Source organism: Manis javanica, chromosome 3, assembly GCF_040802235.1.
Source record: "Manis javanica isolate MJ-LG chromosome 3, MJ_LKY, whole genome shotgun sequence".
In the NCBI taxonomy this organism is placed as follows: Eukaryota; Metazoa; Chordata; class Mammalia; order Pholidota; family Manidae; genus Manis; species Manis javanica.
The window spans coordinates 59768236-59787244 of record NC_133158.1 but is presented as its reverse complement, the minus strand read 5'-3'; the positions used below and the strand labels follow the sequence as shown (position 1 = coordinate 59787244).

The 19009-nt window shown below is 42.3% G+C and overlaps 2 protein-coding genes across 12 annotated transcripts in view; one reads left to right on the top strand and one right to left on the bottom strand.

Moving 5' to 3' along the window:
* The window catches only part of POLQ (DNA polymerase theta), a 138271-nt gene extending 138008 nt beyond the window's left edge, over window positions 1-263 (bottom strand). For all 10 annotated transcript variants that reach the window (XR_005059911.2, XR_005059912.2, XM_073231562.1 and 7 more), the window contains exon 1: window positions 126-263. The gene's annotated coding sequence lies outside the window, so the exon portion shown is untranslated. The remainder of the gene's footprint in view (window positions 1-125) is intronic.
* A 94-nt stretch (window positions 264-357) lies between these two features.
* On the top strand, window positions 358-18650 carry FBXO40 (F-box protein 40). Of its 2 annotated transcripts, XM_017676522.3 has the most exons (6): window positions 358-474; window positions 583-695; window positions 5520-5673; window positions 10360-10392; window positions 11256-13160; window positions 15581-18650. In XM_017676522.3, exons 4-6 carry the CDS (start codon window positions 10390-10392, stop codon window positions 15794-15796), a joined length of 2124 nt encoding a protein of 707 aa, XP_017532011.2. In that variant the 5' UTR covers window positions 358-474; window positions 583-695; window positions 5520-5673; window positions 10360-10389; the 3' UTR covers window positions 15797-18650. The 2 variants fall into 2 exon arrangements, with proteins under 2 accessions (XP_017532011.2, XP_017532002.2); XM_017676513.3 differs by lacking the exon at window positions 5520-5673.
* Window positions 18651-19009: the final 359 nt, after the last annotated feature.

The window sequence follows — 19009 nt, the reverse complement described above, 5'->3', positions numbered from 1 at the left end:
AGCTGAACCTCCTGCCATCTCTGATTCCCTCACACTGGACTTACTCTATGCCTCATTTCTGAATTACCAACCCCCTTTCCCAACCATGGGGGAAAGAATAGGGCCAGCAGAGGACAGCCACTTACTTGTCATGACAAGAAATAGGAGAAACAGAAACAACGTCATGTCACTTGCATAAGTTGCTGCTTCAGCCAGTGGTGGGTCTAGGTGAAAAGCACGGTTATAATTCGAACAGCAGCCTGTCCTGAATGCCCCACCAGCCAGAGGGAGCACAGCTGGATCTGCCAGCTGCATACACAGGAGTCTGAGAGGCTGCTGTCCTCTTGAAAATGATCGATCTTAAAAGGATTTTCCTCCTTCCTCAAGGGAAAGAAAACCCATTGATATAAAACCTCACTTCCCTGCTGGCTTCCTCTGCTAAATGCTACTCCAGTAGAGGACAAGTGTTGATAAAAACAGGGGAAAGAAAAAATCGTAAGCTGAGCCTGGTCACATTGCCCCTTGTGATATAGTTTTATTTTTAACTTCAAAACACTTGAACTATTTCTGTTGAAGTTTTCTCTCCTTTCCCTGTCTCAACAGAACTCTGTCCTCTGCTGCAGCTGACGCATCCCCCCAAGCACCTCTTGTGATCTGCTTGCTCACAATCAAGGGACGCAGGTGCAGCAGATGCTGACTCAGCCCGGGCCATTAAGGTAAGCTTTTCAAACATGAGCAGGTGCACCAAGGGGACATTTGGAGTGGTGAACATGGAGACAGAGGCTGAGATGCACATCACGTTTTTGCTCTGAGCAAGAGGGTTGTTAAGCAAATTAGTTGCATGAAGCAGGGGTAGGGGGTGTATGTTGGTGCTGCGAATGGGACTCATGCATATGTAAACTCATTTTGAATCTAAATTCAAAGAGTAAGAAGAGATTATCTGCTTTCTGACAGTTTAGGTTCTTCTACAATCAACCAGAGTAGTTATATGATACCTCTAAAGCTATACAGTGGTGACAGGGGATCAAGATGCATGTGAGGAGTAGTGAGGAAATAGGTGGAAGGCCCAGAACCCAGAATTTCTATTTTCCACAGTCCAAAAGCTGTGGTCCTTTCACCAGTAATCATTTGCTCTGTTATTGTAAGTCGTTTTCATGTACTGTACATTCCATCCCGTGTGTCACTGCGATGTAGCATAGTCTTTACTGCATGTACTATTTAAATTCTGCTTGCAGAATTTAAAATCTGTTTTTCTCTGACTATATTCCCTGACTAGTGCCCTCTCCTCCCCAGCTTTCCAATCCAAAATGCATGCACGTAATAGACATGAAAGTATTTCACAAGTTAAAAAACTTCTACGGGCTTTTGCACCAAACCTAAAATTTTTACAAAATTGAAAATTGCACATCCAGAGGAACAAAAGTAAAATGATTAATGATACTTGAGTTATTGAAAGCTTTAAAATGTAGATAGATTATTTCTAGCTTTTGGAATAACTGCATAGTGTTGCATGCATAAACAAATTGGCAGGGGTAAGGGAGCAGTGTTTATTTTCTTGTTTTCCTCTGGGCCTTGCATTAGTGTTATATAGTTTAAAGTTCAGCTAAGGACATCCTGGAAGTGGCTTATGCAGCAAAAGGGATTCTGTACACTCTGAACTTTGCAGAGTACAAGCTAACACCACCAAAGCCAAGTAAAAGGAGACTTACCCAGACACCCTAATGCCTGGTTGCCTCCTGTCTGCCTCTGTAACCTCCAGATGTATTCCATAACTCTGCTATAGGTGTCTGGGTTGTAATTATGCCTGTTTCCAGGCACAATCAAGTGCATTGTGTATAATTGTCTGACTTCATTTAATTTTGTCAGGGTATCCATGGCACCAAGGTCTTCAGGGTGTATGCTGGGGTGCTGGCCTGGCCAGACTGGGCCATGTTGGTTTAGGAACAGCCAAACAGACAGGCTGACTCACTGCTACCCCTAGGTAATCTGGCTAGTTAGCACTTTCTTTGCCAATACAAAATAGTAATTGAAAATGTTTATACTAATTGTATGTAACTAATAATCTATAAGATATGAGAACTAACTAGCTAAGTAACTAGAAAGTTTAAAAGTAGAGTGATTTCTACCTGTGTGAATAGAGAATTGCAAATGGTGAGGTTCAATAGATTTGGGGGAGGATGGTTATGTTTTTAGGTTCTAGTGAAAATGCTGGAAGCCTGGAAGACCAGGATTATAGAACCAGATGTGGGGATTATCCTCAGCCAACTGGTTTTGTTAAGATCTCAAGAGGCAATGAGATTACTTTAATATTTAACTTTATACATTTTCTTTCCATAGAATTAAATATCTCCATAACAGGGAAACTCATTAACAATGTACAATTAAAGTAACTAGTTAATTGACTGGTTAATAGGTTAAGAGTCAAAGAATACCCATGGTCTTTAACTTTTGACCTTGTCACTTCCACTGAAGTTAAAGCTCAGGAGTAAATAATGATTGCCAGACCCAGCCACATGAGGAAGCAAAATAGTTAGTCGCTGACATCACGTGAGGGTGCTGAGAGGGCCCCTTGCCTAAAAATACCTCCCTGACATCAACACTGTTTGCCTACTACCTTTCAAATTATAGTAAAGAATGTTAAAGCTATTATTTGTTAATCCCATTCTCTTTTCTTGAGTCAGTGATATAAATATATCTGCTATATACCTTCTCATGACCTTGTTGGCCAGCAACACTTGGTTACCACCTCTTCCTCACTCTTCCAAGGTCTGTCCTATTTTGCCCTTGGTTCCATTGAAGCTGCCTCTATGTCCTTGGCCACCACCATAGAGGCAGCTCTGTGTGTTTCTACAGGTTTCTGCAGAATCTCTCAGTAAAACATCAAGGTGAGGAGCAAGATGCTTCATTTCTCTGGGCCTCAGTGCCATTTGTAGGAAATGACTTTCCTTTCAAACTGAGGTCTTTGGGACCATCAGCATTGTAGGGAGCTTGTTCTACAGAAGACTGTCAGGCCCCACTTACACCCCCACTCTAGTCTTCCCAAATCAGGATCTGCATTTTAAAAAGACCGCCCAGGTGATTTTTATACACACTGAAGTTTGAGAAGCTCTGAGTGAGTAGAGGATTTCTGGTTATCCTCCTAATCTAGATTTCTGACTTGTGACTGCAAGTTTAGAATAAGTATAACACCCTGAAAACAAGCTGGCACCATTCAGAGTCTGTTATTACTCGAGCCTGCTGAAGTCTTTTCCATTCAATTAAGGCTGCATTAACCTAATAAAGTTGAAAACATTTCTTTTTCTTCCTTAAAAAAGCCCCAAATCAGCATACATCTGACATCATTACACTCTCCTCCTAAATTTGTTGCAATGTGTTCTCACAGCTCTTTCAAAATGCTGTTTTCTTTAGGGCACTATTCAGTTTCACTCAATTCAATTCTCTTCAATAAAAGTTGACTGAAGCCTGAGAGCAGCATTAGCTGTACCCCCTCTCTCAGCCCCTTGGAAACCATTTCCTACATTCTCTCAGGGCCACTCATACTCTTGGTTGATACTCCGGTCAGAGCTTTCACTGACTAAACACACATCAGTCAGCGCACTTCAGCTCGCTTTACGACCTTCATCCGAATCTCTGTCCCGTTGGACAGCATCACAGCAGCTTCCCGCAGGTGGTGCCGACTCCACAGAAGCCCAGCCTCAACTGATACCTTCCTATTTACTTTTCTTAATGAACAGAGTAATGTAGGTAAACAATAAGAACAACCCACTTGGGCCTCGGAAAAAAGATGCCCTCAAGTTGCCTTTGTGGCATCTGAAAGGTACTCCAGGTCTAAAGCAGTATTATTTGAATTCCTTAGTGTTAATGGAATGCTTTGTGATTTCAAGAGGCCAAAAGGATGGAGGGGGGATTTAGTGGGGTCACTGTCTTAAAGGAGTAAGGTGAAGGTTTTTTTTAATGGGATTTGAAGATCCTTAAGCTGGCAGTGCTATAAGATGCACCGGAGGGAAGGGAGAACTGAAAATCCAAAGGCCAACCTTTGCTGGCAGAGTGTTGCAATGAGAAATGAAGGCCTGCGTGTGGAGGGTGACCCGAGAATGACCTTCCTCCTAGAGGAGCGACTGGCAATTAACTCTCGTATATGAGACACTGTCCCTACGGGTTATTATGAGCTGCATTTTATGGTTAAATAATTTAGCTTTAGGGAGATAAACTTGGTCAAAATTTGCTTAGCCAATACATGAGAGTGTTAATCGGTTTACTTTACACTGGACATGTTAGGAAAGACCTCTGTAGGGGTAACATGTAAGCCGAGATCTAAATGGCAAGCAGGAGCTCATAACCCAAATACAGGGCAGAATTCTGGTAGAAAGAACAAGTACAAAGGCCCTGTACAGGAATAAGCCACAGGGCTGGAGCTAAGTGCTCAAGGGAGGGAGGCAAGACAAAGGAGAAAAAGGGGAAAAGCAGGGGATGCTCTTGCGGGCTAAGATAAGGATGTCTTGAGGTTGGCTGAGACCAGAATTCCCTGGAGATGTAAAGCAGGGAATAATGACCTAATGTTAAAACTTGTTAAAATCACTCTTTCTACAGTGAATATGGATTATGAGGCAAAGGATGGGAGGAGGGAAACTGACTATAAGGCTGTTGCTCCATATTCCATGAGAGATGATGGTGCTTGGACCTGGGCAGAGGTGGTGGGGACAGAAAGAAATGGATCCAATTGCCTGCTGACCTTTCAGGTCTTTCACCAGGCTTCCCTACCTAACCAAGCCGTAGTTACTTCATCATTAGGAGCACAGTATCAAGGTTCTTCAAGCTCTCAAACTTGAGCTTATGATGGAATCAGTGGGATTCAGTCAGCCTGATTCAGTTGGTCTGATTCTGTAGAGCCCAGTGAGTTACATTTCTGACCAGCTCCTAGGTAACGCTGACCCGTAGGTCTGGACACTACACTTTAAGGAGCACTGTTCTAGCTAACTTGCTTCCACACAGCACCACACCTGCATCAAACTTTCTGCTCCCTTGCCAGGTTCTAAATTCTTCCCTATTTCTCTTAAGAAATATCCATTCCTCAAACTCACATACCTGACCCTTCCACCTACTCATATTCCATTTAATCTGCACCCAGTACAACCAGTAAAATCTAGTTCTGTGTAGATCTTTGAACTACTTCAGTCTAAATTATATTATTTTGACTGTTGTCTCCCCTAGACAGGGAAACCTTAAAATATACATTGGTGAGAGTGTTTTGGTTGTAGACTTGACTGAAGTTCATGTTTAACAGAGGAATATGTGGCCTTTTTTGGACAAGAAGCAATAGTTTAAAGATGAACATGGGGCACAGAAACTGAAGGAGGAAATGGCACCTGGAAAATCACACATTGTTGCAGGCATAGAATTTGGTCATTTTTTTTTCACAGTGAAGTTTCTATACTCTATATGCTTTGATTTAGTGGATATTTCATTTTGAATCTCAGAAACCATATCATAGTACAGATTTTTAACTCTAAAACTTCCTTTCCTATTTGTATTCCCTGAAGTGCAAGGCCATGGGACCTGGACAGTCTACTTATTTCCTCTATTCAGAGGGCACATTGTGAAATGTGGTCCAGAGGAGCACCAAACAAAATCGTCACAGGCAAGGAGATGCTTCCTAATGAAGAGCATCCCCTACAGTCTGGAAAGATTATACAGGTAGTGACCTTTCTGTGCCCCAACTAGAGGGGAAGCTTTCCCCTGGTAGTCTCTAATCATGGGCCTGCTTTTTCCCAAATCACAGGGATGAACCTCACATCTCTGTGGGTCTCTGAAGAACACAGTGTGATGGAGCAAAGAGTACAGAATTTGAAGCCAGATGAACTTAGGTCTCTTTGTACCCTTATCTATAAGCTGGAAATGGTGATAGCTACTTCAAATGGTCATGGTGAGGATTAAATGAGATGTTAGGTAAAAGCACATGTTAGGCACTGAAATTCATTACTCTTTCTTCATGACATCTGAAATGCAAAGAAATCACTCAATCTAGGAAATCCAGACAAATCCCAGAAGGATAAGGATCCAGTCACCACACTGGAATAGAAAGTAGAACAGTGCATCTTATGTCCAAAGGCAACCAATGAAATGTCTAATTTGGTCAACTTGGGGCAACACTAATTGGCTTGAAACTAGGATGATCATTTAACTATCCAAGTTTGCCTGGGACTAAGAGGTTTCCTGCAACCTGGGACTTTCAGTGCTCAGACCAGGAGAGTCCCAGGCAAACCAGAATGACTGGGTCACCCTGCTTATCCAGCAGTAATTAGAGTATCAACACTTTTGGAATATCCTTTACTCAGTGGGAACAATTTACCCCCAGATATACAACAAAAGGTTCAGATGTGATTTTTTTAGGACTTTAGGCTACATTTTTCTTCCTTCTTTCCTCCACTGTCAAACTTCTCCTAACAGTGGTGTCTACTCCTTGTGTCCATCTGCCAGCGCATGTCTTCTCTCAAAGTCACTTACCTGGTAGCTGTAGAGCCTGGCAGATCTTTAAATAGCAGCATAAAAACAACAGCATCTTTGTTGCCTGCATTCATTGCTATTCTTTCTCTTAAAGGGATATTTTCAAATAACTTCAAAGAGATGGAGAGCAACAAAGCTCCACCACAAATGTTTCCAGCTTTGACAACACTGATCCTAAGGGCCACACTTTATAATGCTGAAGGGTAAGAAAGGACTGGACTGAGAGTTCATAACCACCACCCCTCCAGCCAGACACACCCCTGCTCCTGGGGCAGAGTTCTCATGTCACACAGGGAGCACATGGAACTAGCCAGGTCTGCTCTTCCCCTCCCGGGAACTGGTTTCAGCTTTGTGCCAGAGCCAGGCTGGCAAGAGCAAAGTTCCCAGTGCTGGTAGCTTTTTCACATAGGCCAATTCCATTTATAACCCACCTCTTCTTTCCCAAACTTCTTTCTAAACTCCAGCAGAAGACTCTGAGTCATCCAGACCCCATCCTTATTGATGAATATCTTTTATGAATAGCAAGCAGATGGTCACATTCTTTCAGCCAGGGCACAGGCCCTGCCGACATTGGAGTATGTGCTAAAGGCTTTCCCTCCCTTCCAAGCAAACACCACATTTTGAATAGCCAGGGGTCCCACTGCATGGCTGAAATGCCACATTTGCTCTGGCAAGAGTTCTTTGGGGACTCGCCTTGTCAGCGCAGCTCTTGTGGCAGCATTCTAAGTGATTGCTCCCCCTTTCCTTTACATCTGGGCCATGTAGCTCTCTGGTCTCTTCCTTCTCTGACTGTACATCTTCCTAACATCTCCACAGTGGTCATACTTAGCTGTGAACTTCAGGGTTCAGATTTCTATTATTTGTTCTTATTTCCCCAGTTATAGCGTCCTCTCTCACTTTTAGGGGGATAATTCCCATCTGTACCTCTACATTCTAACCCCATAGCTTCCCATCCACATGATCTGTCATCACCTCAAGCAACTTGTTGGACTTATCTTTCCTCCCAAATCAATTTCTTCTTCAAACTTATATTTTTAATTTTCTAATATTATCTCTTCTTACTTCAAAGTCCTAGCATCAACTTTGACTCCTCTTCTTTCCCCGTCTCCAGACAAAACACAAATGTTCATTGCCTTCCCTGTAATGTCCCCTCTCCGTCTTATCTTGCCTGTTTCCCCTGCCATCAGTCTTACCCATCCAAACTGCCATATTTTCTTTGTAGCAGTTTCTAACTCCAGGTCCTTCCTCCCCATCTGCCCACTACTACTAGTTGACACCCAGTGACAGTGTTAAATGACTCCTTATTAAGTAGCAAATAATTCCAGATACTTCCACTTAATATTTATGAATTTCCACAATAAGTTCTCAATGGACTATTTTCCCCCAGGTGTGATCTGGAATTTATCAGGGGCCTGATTGTAAATTGTGACAAAAGATCAGGTAGCTGGACTCTTGCATCCAGAAGACATCCTCTTGCCTGATCTTGTTCTGCTCCATCTCAGTCCAGCCATCACAGCCCTCTCTGACTTTAACACCTTGAATTATCTTCTATCAGCCCTGAGTCTGATTGATGTTCTGGCTTGCAACTTCTCACCTGCCTCCTGAATGAGGCTGAATATGAGAGTATAGAGCACTCTGGCATGATTCCTCTTTCACACTCAGTGGTCTCAGTGCAGCAGCATCAGATAGGAAATGTGTTGGGAATGTAAATTCCAGGACAAACCCTCACTCAGGTTAAAGAGATGCAGCCTGCATCTCTAGCAGTGCTGTACAATAGAACCTTTCTATGAAGATGGAAATGTTTTATTCTGTGTTGTCCAAGAGAGTAACTACTAACCATATGTGGCTACTGAGCACTTAAAATGTAGCTAATATGACTGGGGAACTGAATTCTTAATTTTATTTCATTTTGATTAATTTAAATTTAAATAGCCACAGGCGGCTGGCGGCTACCATACTGAACACTGCAGATCTATAGATTTAACAAACATCATAGCTGATTCTAATGAACAACAGTGTTTAAAAACCATTTTCAGAAGCTGTACTTGTGACCCTTATGTTCACTTACTGGCACATAATAGGTAACCAATAAATGCTTGTTGAAGGAATGGGTGAACAAATGAATATAGGAACAAATGAATATAATTTCCTTGAGATTTAAGACTGTCTCTTATGAAAAACAAAAGTTGAGGGGACTTCTCCAGATTAAAAGATTTACCAACCAAGTGTAATAAAGTGACCTCAAAGGGATCCTGGTTCAAAAATTAAAAATAAAAAGGAGATATTTTGAGGATAATTGACAATAGTTAAATATAGACAGCATGTTATATGAGATTAAAAATTTATTTTTAACTTAGATGAGATCATGTTATTATAGTTTCAAAGGAAAATGCCCTTATTCTTAGGAAATATGTAGTACTTAGGGATGAGGTGTCATGATATCAGCAACTTATTTTCAAGTGATTTGGCCAAAAATGTTTGGAGAGAGAGAGAAAGAAAGCAAAAGTGGCAATATGTTAACAATTGTTGAATCCAGGTAGAGTATATTAGGGTGTTTATTGTATATATTCCTTCACCTTTTCTGTATTTTTAAATTTCTTTTTAAAGAAGAAGGAAAATTCACCCACAATGAATTGGCAAATCCTAAAGTAAAATAAAATAAAGTATTAAAATACTGCATCTTTTGATTTTGGGGTGTTAATACCACTCCACCCCACTCATCCCAGATTAACACAATGCTGAAATTATGTTACGAATTCTAGCCCAGATGTTGCAAACTGGCAATCTACAGGTTCAGTAGCCTGCATGCATGTTTTCCCTTAGCCCAAATAGATGACTTTTAAAAATCAAATTAGTTGCCAACATTTAAAATTCCAAGGACTTTTATCTTGATATATTATGTAATAAAATATTCTGCAATATCGTGAAATATAAAACACTTGTTTAATAATAGCAAACATGTATAGACCACTTCCTACAGGATAAGTACTGTTCTGAGAGTTTCAGGTATTTAACCCCTTAGTCATCACAACAGCACTGAAATAGGTACTGTTACTGTCCTCCCTTTACAGATGGGGAGACTGATGAACAAAGTAACTTTCCCAGAGTCTCACAATGAATGACTTTTTGTGGCAGCGTTCAATCCTGGGCGTCTGCCTCCTGGCCACTATACTATACCCCCACCTACTCATACAAATCTGCATCCCCAGTTTCTCTGGAAAAACTAGAAGCTCTGGCAGCATCTTCCTACATGAGGCCAACTGATCAGAGCCAAGAAGCTACATTTCCCTGAAGGCAGGGCATCGTCCCTTCTGCTTGCCAGAGTCCCCATTCAGCCTCCTCCTGGGGCTTGGGGGTTTGAGCCTAGCTATAGCTGCAGCCCAGGTGAATTCCCAGGGTGAATGACAGGTTATAGGCACTTGACAGATGCTTGTACCAATGGATATCAGACTGACTTCTAAGTGGACATGAGACCCAGTGGGAGAAAAAGCTAGTAGGGTACCTTGGACCAAATGTGTATGTGGTGGTAGTGGTGGGGAGGTTGAAATGTTAGGATAATTACTGGTAGACAATGGAGGAAAGTTATAGGAAGCAGAAGTTACACATCCCATGGTTGGCAAACTGCCCCACCCCATCAGAGGGCAGTGAGTGTGGGTTAGTGTAAAGAGCATGGGCTAGCGTGCCCCGGATTGGAACCTGATTCCATCCCTTAGCAGCTGTATGACCCTGGACAAGCAATTTAACTTCTCCAGCTTCCATTACCTGGACACTAAAATAGGGGAAATTATATCCTGGGTGGTGGAAGGAATTAAATGAGAGAGTATGTGAAGTCTGTTACTTTTCTTACTCATCATTCATATTCATATCTTCTCCTAGAGTTATCAAGCAAGAAGAAATTAGAAAACTATGGTAAGTACCAGGCGCTTATTGGATCTTCACCTTGCAAGGGAACAGGTCTGGCTTCATTTAGACTGTAGCCCAAACAACTGGTAGACTTGTCCTTATGGTCTGATGATATTTACTGGCTTTTTACCAAATCAGAAATGCTAGAGCAGAACATAGAAATTAACACAGAGTAAGGGGAAAATAGAAGGCTGAGAAAGATTTGTGAGCAAAGATTTTTAGTAAAACTTTACAAATGCAAAAGCAAAATAATCCAGCAGTAATCTAAATGACTAACATTCCTCATTCAGCAAATATTATTGAGTACTTACAATGGTCCAGGACCCATGACAGGTGCTGGAGATACAGATGTGAACAAAACCAGACAGGCTCCTGGCTTCCTAGTAAGTCCCCTAGTAGGTTAAACGAATGACAGCACAGTCATTCTGAAATGTTACACCACTAGTATAAAGAAAGTTTGCAAAGAATAATTAATAAAACAGCCTGCCTCATGTTATAGTAGCAAGTTAAAAAGCAGGACGCAAAATTGTATTCACAGTATTGTGTAATATAAAGCACCCATAATCCACAACCCCAAAATAACTATCCACATTGTAGTCTATTACATTCAGCTTTCTTTTTTCTATCCAAAACATATCTACTACATACATAGAATAAATTACCAGAAATAAAGAGTGTTAGTTGTTATTTCTGGGTTGTGGGATTATGAGTGATTTTTTACTTTCTTCCCTATGATTTTCTGTATTTGCTAAGGTTCCTACAATAAGCATGTATAAATAGGAAGTAAGTTAATGAAAACACAGCCACAGACACACCGTCATTCCAGCAGTCATTTGTTACCTCTTTTCCCTTGCCTTTGGTGTCTCCAGGGCAGGGCACGAAGGCCTCCAGCTGGGCAGCACAAGCACTGTGAGAAATGCTTCAACCGTCACTGCCACATTCCTGTGGAGCCCAGTGTCTCCTGCCTGGTGGTAAACTGCCATCTGTCCTGTGGCGCTACCTTCCACATGTGCAAAGCAGCAGAGCACGAGCTCCTCTGCCCTTTAGAGCAGGTTCCATGCCTCAACTCTGAATATGGCTGCCCCCTCTCCATGTCCCGCCACAAACTGGCCAAGCACCTGCACGCGTGTCCCGCCAGTGTGGTGTGCTGCTCCATGGAGTGGAACCGCTGGCCAAATGTGGACTCTGAGACAACGCTTCACGAGAATATCATGAAAGAAACCCCCAGTGAGGAGTGTCTGGATACAGCCCTGGCCCTCCAGGATCAGAAGGTCCTTTTTAGATCTTTGAAAATGGTAGAACTTTTCCCAGAAACTAGAGAGCCCATTGAGGAGGAACCTAGGAATGGTGAAGCCAGCTGGGAGGACCCGGGCGGAGCAGCAGGTGGAGCAAATGCCGATTTGGTACCTCATGGCTCTCTATCAGCAGCTAATGGAGAGATGACAGAGCTGAGTCAAGAAGAACGAGAGGCATTAGCCAAAACCAAAGAAGGGATTGACCTGGTCAAGTTTGATAAGTGGGAAAATATGTTCAGCAAAGAACATGCAGCCGCTGCTTTAACAAGCTCTTCAGCCAGCTGTGAGGGCAAGAGCAGAGATGGTCCAGGGAAAGAACAGATTTCCAACCATAGTGACATGGCAGGAGAGGGCACAGCCAAAGGGAAAGAAGCACAGGGAAACCAGAAGCAGGAGGACTTTCATACAGCAGTGGAAACAACAGGGCTTGCTCCTTGGCAGGATGGTGTTCTAGAAAGACTGAAAACAGCTGTAGATGCAAAGGACTATAACATGTATCTGGTGCACAATGGGAGGATGCTTATTCACTTTGGTCAGATGCCTGCTTGTACGCCTAAGGAGAGAGACTTTGTTTATGGCAACCTTGAAGCTCAGGAAGTGAAGACTGTTTACACCTTCAAAGTTCCTGTGAGCTACTGTGGGAAGCGGGCTCGCATCGGAGACGCCATGTCAAGTTGCAAACCAAGCGAACACAAGGCAGTAGATACTTCAGATTTAGGGGTTACTGTGGAGGACCTGCCCAAATCAGATCTCATTAAGACCACCCTCCTATGTGCTTTAGAAAGAGAACTCAAAGGTCATATCATCTCTGAATCCAGGAGCATTGATGGGCTGTTCATGGATTTTGCTACACAGACATACAGTTTTGAGCCAGAACAGTTTTCCTCTGGTACCGTGCTGGCTGACCTCACCACTACCAACCCCAGCGGGCTCCATGTGGAGCTTCACAGTGAGTGTGTTACCAGGAGACACAATAAGAGCAGCTCTGCCTTCACTTTCACATGCAACAAATTCTTCAGGAGGGATGAGTTCCCTCTACACTTTAAGAACGTCCACACAGACATTCAGTCATGTCTCAATGGCTGGTTCCAGCATCGATGCCCTCTTGCCTACTTGGGATGTACATTTATCCAAAACCATTTCCGCCCCCCTGGGCAAAAGGCAAAAGTGATCTATAGTCAGGAGCTCAAGAACTTTGTCATCAAGCCAGAGGTTGCTTCAGAGCTGAGTGAGGGAAGGAAGAACAACTATCTTTCAGCCCATGGAGGAAAAGGCCAGAATTCCTTAACCAGCCTTCCCTTGGAAGTTCTGCAGTACATTGCTGGGTTCCTGGACAGCATCAGCCTGTCCCAGCTCTCCCAGGTATCTGTGCTGATGAGGAACATCTGTGCCACTTTGTTACAAGAGAGAGGGATGGTCCTCCTGCAGTGGAAGAAGAGGTATTCCCATGGAGGCACTACCTGGAGAGTCCACAGAAAGGCAAGTATCCCCTCATTCATTCATTCATTCATTGAACAAATATTTACTAAGTGCTTTCTGTGTGCCAGGCATTGTTCTAGACACTGGGATTGTACTAGATTACTGAGAAGTCATAATCCCTGAACTCAAGGATATCAGTCTAGTAGGGAAGGCGGACCTATAAACAAATAAATGGCAATACAGATGGCAGTGCCTGTTTAACTTTATGTATGTCTGCTAGATATCTTAGGTGTGACCACATGATTCATTCTCCAGCCTTCTCCACTGTGATCTGTCCACCAGGAAGATGGTCTCTGCAGACTGCTTCAACCAGCTGCCTTGCCCTCCAGCTTCCAGTTGGGCTAATCTAATTGGAATATATCCACAGGAGAAGGGATGGGGGGAGAAGAGTGAGATGGACATGTCTATTTTTCTGGCTTCCTCCCTAGGCAGGGAGACGTTCTACCTTCTGTGACACTTTGCACTGGCCATGTGCCTCCACTGAAGGTGACTATACCAGGTGGCTCTGTCCATGTCCATGCAGTTACTCATTCTGGGTTCCAGTGACCTCCCTTCTCTTCCTTCTCAGGCCTAGGGTAGTGACACTTGAGATTGTTATAGCCCAGATATTGCATTATATCTTGTGGCTTTCCTACATCCTGCCCACACAGTTGTACATCATTCCTTTTTAAAACTCTCTTCAAATTGCCCAATTTGCGTGTGCCATCATTTTCCTGCCAAAAAATTCTTCTCAGTCAGATGTCAACTAATTTTTTAAAAATAGTTTTTGCCTTTGTTAACAGAATTTTGAAATTCTAAAATAATTTGGTCTACTGATTTCCTCTGGTTCAAATTCCTATTTAATTTTTCAAAAAAGCTCTGCTACATGAGTCAAAGAATCTTTCCCTTTGAAAAAGCCTTGTCCCTTTTTCCTGATCAGGTGATGCTTGCTTAAGTGTATTATAAATTCTGTCAGCTTGTACCATACAAAAGTGAAGCTCCTAATTCATTGTATGCTAAGGTGCCCTTAGCATCCTTTTTCATGGTAAATATGTTGGTAATATGAACCACAAATATATCATGCCCATTTAGGTCAACAATTTCATGATCTCACTGTTGAGTTTCTTCTCAATATGTATGTATGTACAAACTGGCATTGGGAGTTGGAGTTGTTTACATCTGTTTTTACTGATTATGTCTAAAACATCATGCATATTTTCCATTGTTTATTCCCTGAGCAACTGTCTTCAAAGAATAATCATGAGACTCTCCCTCATGTATCAATGCCAGCATCCATGTGTTAAATAAACACTGACTGCCATCCAAGCACATCTTAGCAATAAACAAGAATGAGCCTAAGACCCTGCCCTCAGGAACTGTATAAGCTAGAACTGCCTTATATCTTTTCTATAAAATCAGATGCAAATAACTTAATTTGCATACTGGAAATTCCATTCTTTTTTGGCTCACAGATGTCCCCAGTTCAATGATTGCTGACCACTCTTAGATATCCTTTCAGATAAATGAATTTCCTTGCAGAAAGGAAGAAAAATAATTCAGTTGGAACTAAAATATTCTCATTAAAATGGCTTTTTAATGTAAAAAGAGAAATAGTTCTAAGATTCCAGCAAACACTTTTTTCACATAGGAACACTGATAAGAAACTGAGGGTGAAGTGGTCATGTTGAAAGGATATTAGGTTATGCCTACCCTCATAGACTGATTTTTAAACTAGTGACTTTGCCATCACATCCCAGGTGAAAAGGTCAGAGGGGGGTTGAGTACCAGACTCCTAGAGTTCTCCTGAGGTTTCTGTTCTAGTGAGACTCTTATTAGTTAGGATACTTTTAGTTTCAAGCAACAGAAAACCAACTTAAAATGGCATAAACAATAAAGGGAATTTATTGGCCCATATAACTAAAAAATCCAAATGCAGTGGATTCAGGTAAGGTTTGATCTAGCAGCTCAAAATGTCTTCACATGAACTTTTTACTTTCTAGAATGGCTCCATTCTACGACACAGTTCTTGCTTGATGGTCCCTGGTAATTGCCAGTGACTCCTAACACTACAGCCTCCCCTACAGAGGGAGAAAGAGAATCTGCTTCTTGATATTGAAAATAAGTTCTGAAATAGAATCTCACTGACACCAATTGTCTGGATTTGAACAATGTGTCTATTCCAGAACTAATCACTCTTGCTGAGTTGGAGCGAGTATTACAGATCAGTACTGGTCATTTCCACACAACTACCTGGCTGGCTGGGGAGATTATCAATTGGAAGGGAGAACTAGGAATTGAATGAGAGAGAAGGAACTAACAAATGTCTCTAGCATTTGGAAGCTAAGAACAGGAAGAAAGGCAGTTCCCTATACTGTTCAAATAAGATCAGTTAAAGGGTATTACCCCAATGTTCACTGTTGAGCTTCTATCTTTCCTAACAGATATGGCAATTCAGCAGCCTCTTCTCCAAAATCAAGAGCTGGGAGTTTAATGAAGTTGCCTCCATGTCTGAGCACCTGAAGGTCTGTCCTTTCAACACTGTAGAGCACAAGACTGACCCCATTCTTTTGACCAGCATGTGTCAGCAACATGAGCAGGCCCAAGAGAGCTTAGTCACCACCTTTAGAGCCAGACTACGAGGAAGACACAACTACTAAAGATTCAAATGCCAGCATTCTTGGATTCCCCCTCAGAGTTACTGACAGTAGTACAGAGTGTGGTTTTTGAGGACTTTCTTCTGGAAACTGCATATGTGCTTATCGGGTATATTGAAACATGCGATGTCCTTCAAAACCTGAGCAGTTGCATAAGGCATAAGAATTTCCTAAGCCATGGTTTGTACAATTGCTATAGTGCCATACTGATAACGTATTTCCTTTCCTTTTTTTCCCCTAAAATAATATGAGGAGAAAATAGGTAACTTGAGGTCATCGCTTAGGAGATGAGAGAGCAGTGAGATTCCATAACCAGCGCAGGCCTGCACTTTTGTGGAGAGTTTGGTAGTTTACAAGCACTTTCAAATTTATGGGCAGGCAATGTAGGGATGGCCACTGAGGTGCCTCCCAGGGTACCCAGAGTGAAGGACACATAGTTTGAAGGTTGTGGAACTGGGTTTTCCTGACAGTCAAGTCCAGGCTTCTTTTCATCACCCCACTGCCTCTAAGCACAAAAAGTCCAAACAAAGCCCGACAGAGTAGAGAACTTGGCTGAGCAGAGCTCCCTCCAGGACATCACAGGCCAAAGGATAAGAGGCAGAAATGAGGTCACAGTGTTTGTCCTGTAGAATCTTGGCTACATATAAAAGGACAGCCTTGAAAAATGAAGAGTCCAAAGAAGACACTGTATTTATTGAGAAAACTAGGACAAAAGCCACAAGCCTACTTTCAAACATTTTAATAGTGAGTGAGAGTCAAGGTTATTTTCTTCTGAAAAGTATATTTTAGGTCTGGATTAGGGAGAGCATAGGTATAGCCCAGCACCATCCTGGGATATCTGAAATGACCTCAAGACACTAATGCCGACTTCTGTGTCGTGCCAGAATGCACAAAGGAACCCAAGGAGACCACGCACTTGGCAAAGTCTAGACAAGGCCCACTGCAGTGCCTGTGGTCCAGTCTCTAGGTCTCAGACACCACCTGAGTACCTCTTAGGGTGTCTTGGGAAGGAAGACCTATGAACATAGTGGTTCCCTATAACTGCTCCTACTTATTGCTGGTCATGACTCCAGTCTGTCAAAAAATGGGTGATGCTGATGGTTTTGGGTAACAAACAGTGAACATTCATGAAAACAAAAGTAAAATAAAAATATATAATAGAAACCGGTATCCCCTAAAGCAGGGAACAACTGACATTTTGAACTGGATAATTATTTGTCATAAGGGGCTTTCCTGTGTGTTATAGGATATTTAGAGGCATCCTTGGCCTTTATCCAATAAACAATAGCACCTTCACAGATGCTACAGCCAAAAATGTCTCCAGACATTGCTAAATACCCTCTAGGAGTAAACTGCTCCTGGTCGAGAAACACTGCTTTAAAGGATGACATGCTAGTGGCAGTAAGTTAGGATAAGCTTTTCAGTACAGTGAAATCTTACATAGTTATGTACTAATGGCTATGATTTCACATAGCACTTTATTTACTAAATAGGTTTTGGACACATAGTGCTTCTAGGTTGGGAACCAGATGGAGGTGGCATGTTTGGTGTGGCTTCCTTTCCTTGGGTTGTGTGCAAAAATATATCCCTTCAGCTCTCTCCAGGTGTAGCTGAAGCCAGGAAAGTGGAACTATTACTCTTGTGTTTATATTCCTCTCACCTTAATTGGTGCCATTTCCCCAGCAGTCTTCGCAAAACTCAAGCAAGTGAGAAAGAAGATGGAAAGAGGACAGACCTTTTGAGGAAGCAGAGAACAAAGAATTTAGCCAACAAAAAGGAGTCTAGTTGACCTAGATGCTTGTTATTGCCTGAGAGTCTCTGAACACGGCCCAGAGCTGGCGGAGTTGCAACAGATGACTCCTCTGAGAAGAGTCAAGAAAGCGTTAGAGTAAGTCCAGAGTAGAAACGTGCCCATCTTTTCATCATAATGGACCACTTGGTACTATTGGTAATATATCTCTATTTTTCCTATTTCTTATCATTTGGTTTATATTTCACATTTTCATATAAGGCATGCTTTTGTAAAAATATAATAGAATGTGAGCTAAGATTTTATTCAGTGAAAATGAATAACCAGAAATAACTAAACACTGAAGTGGGGAAAAAAGGAGGCACTCCCCAGGTCTCAGTGCTGTGCGGTGTGAACCTGGTCCTTTCTCTGTGGAGGAAGAAGGCTCCTAAGTCTACTCTGGGTTTCTTACATTACTAGAAAAAGAGAGAAAGGGGAGCATATAGACCCAAGGAGATGGAAATGAAGGGCTACTGTAGACAGAAGAGAAGTATAAGAAAGGAGGAGGGCAGAGGGCTTTTCCTTCACAACTGAGGCGGCCCAAGATTCAGAGGAAAGCCAGCAAAGTGCCCGAGCTACTCTGTGACTTCCAGTGACAAAAGTGCTGCCTTCAGAGCAGTACTGAATTGAAGGACGTCGTCAACCACATTTTATAAGGTACCTGATCATACACGTTGCAGGAAACCGGACTACTGCGGGTCTCTGCTGTTCTATGCAGATAATGTGCTCATTATGGTGAGAAGGCAGCTGGAGCAAGAGGCAAACCTTTTAGAGGGACTGTGGATTTGACAGGAGATGATTTGATTAGTGAGAAGAGGCTGTAGTGAACAGCATGAGCCACTAGCATTATCTGACAGAGGCAAGACGGCCAGACATGGCTTCAGGTTAAGAAGCAGTTGAGAAGATGCAAAGGGACTATATACCCAGGAATAGGAGCCTGGATGGGGAGATGTCTATGAGCTGAGGCCTCAGTGAGTATCACTACCAAGAAAGTCAGTCCAGAGCAGGGATCACCCAAATGTGGAGGGTGAGGTCTGTAGAACTGAGGCAGAAAAGACCTCATTGCTTTAATAGCAAAGGGATAAAGAAAAGAAATTTGTCTTTTAACAAAGGGAAAAGTGAAAAGCAAGGTGGAACTTGGGGACGTAACAGGAAGACAACTGTAAAAGTCTGATCTGTGTGTGATGTCAAATCAACCTGAAGTGAAGAATGAGATCGTGTGTATCTATGGTGATTTACCTCTGTATATTGGAAATCCCAATGTCTCTGTAAGAGGAAATAAAAGCTGCTTTGCACTCTGAAATGCTAACTGGGTGACTCTTGTAAGTTAAGCATAGACAGAATTGTGGCTCATTGGCATAGAAGTCATAGTGGAAACAAAGAAATCTGTGTGTCTTGAAGAAAAGCCAAGGAACAAGCTTGAGGAA

Excerpts from the sequence above, each read along its gene's own strand:
- FBXO40 (XM_017676513.3), top strand. Across the intron at positions 13,161-15,580 it reads CCTGGAGAGTCCACAGAAAG|ATATGGCAATTCAGCAGCCT; the intron begins GCAAGTATCCCC and ends CTTTCCTAACAG.